Here is a 4073-nt window from a genome sequence, read left to right as displayed (position 1 = left end):
GTCCCGGCAATGCCGGCACCTCCGCGGCCGGCTCCCAAGCAGAAGCCGCACAGTCGCAGAGGTGCTGGTGGCGCAGAAGAGGCCATTCCCTCCATGCAATCAAAAAAAAAAAAAAAGAAAAGAAAAAAGAAATGCATTAAAATTTTTTGGGGTCGTTTCATGCAAAAAAACTGGATCATTTTGCAGCCCTGCCTCAAAGGGGTTTGATAAACTCCTCGTGCGCRTTTCCCCTGCGGTGCTGCCCCGCAGAGTCACACTGGAAACCCCCCCTCCCCCTTTGCCCGGAGGGAGCAGRATCTGGGGAAATTTGGGATTTTGGGCCCGTCTCACGGTCCCTGCTGCACCGCACAACGAGGACGAGAAAGATCAGCTTCCAGAAACCCCACGGGCTGTCCAAACGCTACCTCATCCAAAGGAGATTCCCYCCAAAATCTTGTCTTGTTTTGGTGCAAACTTGGGACTATTTTGCCGTGAAGGCAAGATCAGGCGGACGGGGGGACGCCYGGGAGGGACAGGTCCGTCCTGCCGTCCGTCCATCCACTCCCAGGCCAGTGCGTGCGTCACACGAGCGCTCCTGCGGGCTGTGGACAGTCCATCAGCCAGCACCTTAAAAAAACATGCAAGAAAATAATCCAGATAAATACACACATGTGACTGCAAGCAAGCAAATGAAGCAAAGCAAAAATTAATCAACGTTCAAGATTTAGCTTAATTTTTAGCTAAAACCTTGTGGCAACGCTGAACAACGACTCGCAGGCTCTTTCCTCCCTTCGGGATTGTTCYTAAATGAGAAACGCAGCGCTCGGTTCCCAAACACGCTTCCGGGGCAGGCCAGGAGCAATTGAGGAGCAAAAAAGATGAGACGGAGCAGGTTGCCAACCAGCGTCGGACCCGCAGCAGAAAGATGGGGCGAGGCTGACATTCAAAACCRTAGGGGCTTTCCCTGCAAAATATTGCGGGGATCTTCGTTCTGACCTTAGCAAAATGATCATATATACATATATGCATATACATRCAWACATGCAGACACACCGTGGTAGAAATAACAGCCCTAAAATGACTTCATTGCTCACAAAAATATTTTGGCACGCTCCATTATGCCCTGCAAAAGGTTTAGATCCCATCAATTTGGTATTTTCTGTGCGAAAACAGCTCTGCCAGGAACCTAGCCGCAAGTTTTGGATATGCTTCGATTTTTTTGCATGTGCCTTACGGTGCCCCTCGGTCCCAGGGAAGCGTCCCGCGCCGAACCCTCGTGCGGGGAGGCCCAGGGCCCAGCGGGCGCTGCCCGGGGTCCTCCCCGCTTTGGGCGCCGAGGATGCCCTGCTGCCGCCCCCCGTCCTCCTCCCCAGCGATCGACCACGAAAAAATCCCCGCCTCTTTTAGGGATTCCCCCCTCATCCAGCCCGTTCCTGTKTGGGAAGAGGCTTTTTATACGGAGAAAGCCTCGAGGACTGCGGGAACCTGAGCCGGGCTCTGGAACGCCGCGCTCCGATCGCCGATACGAGTTTTGCCGCCTCCAGCTCGCTGCGCGGGCAGAGCTCCACAAGTCAAAGAGCGCTTTGCACGTCTAAGGAGAGGACAAAACCCACGGGGCTTCGGGCTGCCAAAAGCAGAGCTCTCCCGGGGCCCGGGGACCCAACCTCGCTCCYGGCGGGAGCCGCGGTGCTTTGTTCYGGCGGAGCAGGCAGGGATGCTGGAAAAAAATCCTGGAAGAGAGCTGCAGCCCTTTTCATGGTTGCCAGCTTCTGCTGAGATAGCGGGTAATTCGGCGCCCGATTCATCCACCTCCTGGAGAGGTTTCTCCGTTGCGGTTTCACTTTTATCTTTATCTCCTGCCCTTTCAACGCGAYGGAGCCGGCAATTCGAGTCTCCGCTGCGGCTGGAAAAAAAAAAATAAAATACTGCATGAATAAGTGTTCCTGAGATTGGATTATGTGAAAATTACTCTTTGATGATCCCATCATTAGAGGCATTTTTTTCCTTTCAAATGTATTTGCACAAGGGCAGAAAGGAAATTAAACGGGATAGTTAAGGACACGCAGGCAGAAACGTTTCACGTTGCCACATGCGAGAGCGGCAGGATTTTAAGCCGAGCTGGGGAAAAATTTCAGGACCAACCGTGAATTTACGAGCTGAAGCGCAGCCCAAGCCCGGCGCTGGGAGAAACCGCCGGCTCGAGCGGCTGAACCGGGTCTCAACCCGAGACTGGAAAGGAGACGGCGGGGGGATTCGAGGGCATCMCACGGCAAGCGAGCCCTCAGGACCAGCCCAGCGTCGCCAGTGGGGGAAAACACAGGGGTTTCGGTCACGCACGGCTCAGCGTCAGCCTTGACCGTCTCCCCTCTCCCTATTTTACCAGTTCAAGCACAGCGTCGTTCTGAAGGATCCAGGCACCTATTTCCTCTGTTTGAAACCCAGCTCAGTACCCGGAATCTCTAGGTTTGGTCCCTTTTTTTTGCCCATCRGGGCCCTGACCTCTTTGGGGGATGCTCACTACGATGGGGGGACGTGGGGAGGTTAAAAGGGCCAGAGAGGGTCCCTTGCAGGGCTGTTCCCATGGTCTCGCTGGCTCTTGCATACTGAAAAAAAAAAAGATACACACATATATATATATATATATATATACACGGATGTCTTGTGCCCCGAGAGCCCAGATGCTGCGTTACGGCTCAGGCCGCTCCACCCCGAGGATAACCTCGTCGTCTCGGGTTTACGCCAGCGTCAAGAGACTGGAACGTGGCTTCTTCGGCGGCTGCGGGAGCTGCCGTAGCGAACGCCCGCCTGCTAGCCCGGCTCCGGCTCGCGGTACGCTGGAAACGCTTGTTTCAGAGCGCCAGCTTCTACCTCCTGCTTGYCTGCAAAGTCACGCCGTCTCGCTTGGCATCGCCTCGGATACCCCYGGAGCGGAGCCGGCTCTGGTTGCTGGCAGGCAGCCACCGCTTCGCATCTGGTTACCTGGTTTCCCGGCAAACAAACCGGAGTTCAGAGCCTCCCCCCGCCCAGCGCGGCCATTCGCGCGGGAGGCAGGAGAGGGAAGCGCTCGCCACCGCCGCTCGGCGTCTCCCCACGTCGCCCGGGGATGCTCCTCCAGGGACAAAACTTGTTCTTTTTACACCGCTTCTGAAAGCCGCCCGCGAAGACGCGAAGTCGGCACGAACCCGGGGCATCCCCGGGCGCTTGCGGCTGGAAAGGGAGCAGGGAGAGAGCGGCGCTCCTGGGAAAGCCCCCCCGGCCACCAGCTCRGAGGTGGCCAGGAGGCCAGCGGGACTCGCCGCGGGGCAGAGGCGCATGAGGTCCCCGCCGTCCCCCCGGGGGGGGGGGCGCGGGCTCAGCGGCACGCCCGCCCCCATGGCGGCCGCGGCGGGCGAGCTTCGCGTCCCCACGAGCCTGCAGAAGGCGCGCCTGAAGGTCGAGGAGAAGACCCTGGATTTTGAGTTTGAGGTGCTCAACGTGCAGTTCAACAGCCGGGGCCGCTACGCCCTGCGGCTCACCGTGGAGAACCCGCTGCTGGAGGGCGCCGGCGCCGGCGTGCGGCTGCGCGTCAACGACGGGGAGGCCGTCCGGAGCGACGCGGGCACCACCGACGTCGTCGAGCAGAGCGAGCCCGACGAGATCTGCTCCTTCCGGAGGAGGAAATTCATCTTCACCCTGCCCAGAGGTAAGGGGCTGACCACCCCGGCCCTTCTAGGACCTCTGCTGGCGCCCGCGGCCCTAGGGCCACGTGCCGACGCCGCGGAGAGCCCCGGCGCGGCTCCCGCGAGCGGCCCGGCTCCAGCCGCGTCCCCCCCCCCGCCCGCAGGCTTCTGCAAGAACGACCGGAACCACGACGCGCGCCTCCGCATCGAGGCCCTGCGCGTCCGCGGGCCGGCGGCCGAGAGCGGCCGGCGGGTGGGCGAAGCCTTCTTCGCCATCTACCCCCGCCCCAACCAGCCCCGGATGAACCTCTTCGCCGGGACGGACGAGGACCTGTACCGCTACGGCGGCGTGGCGCCGCTGCTGCGCGCGGGCGGCGACCGGCTGGCGCGGCACTGCGGCAGGCTGGCCTTCGCCGCGGCCTTCCACGAGCACCG

General features: G+C 60.0%; 1 protein-coding gene across 1 annotated transcript in view; it reads left to right on the top strand.

Moving 5' to 3' along the window:
- Positions 1 to 3351: 3351 nt before the first annotated feature.
- The window catches only part of CCDC33 (coiled-coil domain containing 33), a 44484-nt gene continuing 43762 nt past the window's right edge, over positions 3352 to 4073 (top strand). The window contains exons 1-2 of the mRNA XM_085304023.1: positions 3352 to 3661; positions 3803 to 4050. Coding sequence (XP_085160149.1) covers positions 3352 to 3661; positions 3803 to 4050 — 558 coding nt within the window. The remainder of the gene's footprint in view (positions 3662 to 3802; positions 4051 to 4073) is intronic.

Source organism: Rhea americana, unplaced genomic scaffold (genome assembly GCF_003343005.1).
Source record: "Rhea americana isolate MKP2758 unplaced genomic scaffold, rheAme1 scaffold_201, whole genome shotgun sequence".
In the NCBI taxonomy this organism is placed as follows: Eukaryota; Metazoa; Chordata; class Aves; order Rheiformes; family Rheidae; genus Rhea; species Rhea americana.
Note: the sequence above shows the minus strand (reverse complement) of the source record. Positions and strands in the feature narration are given on the sequence as shown.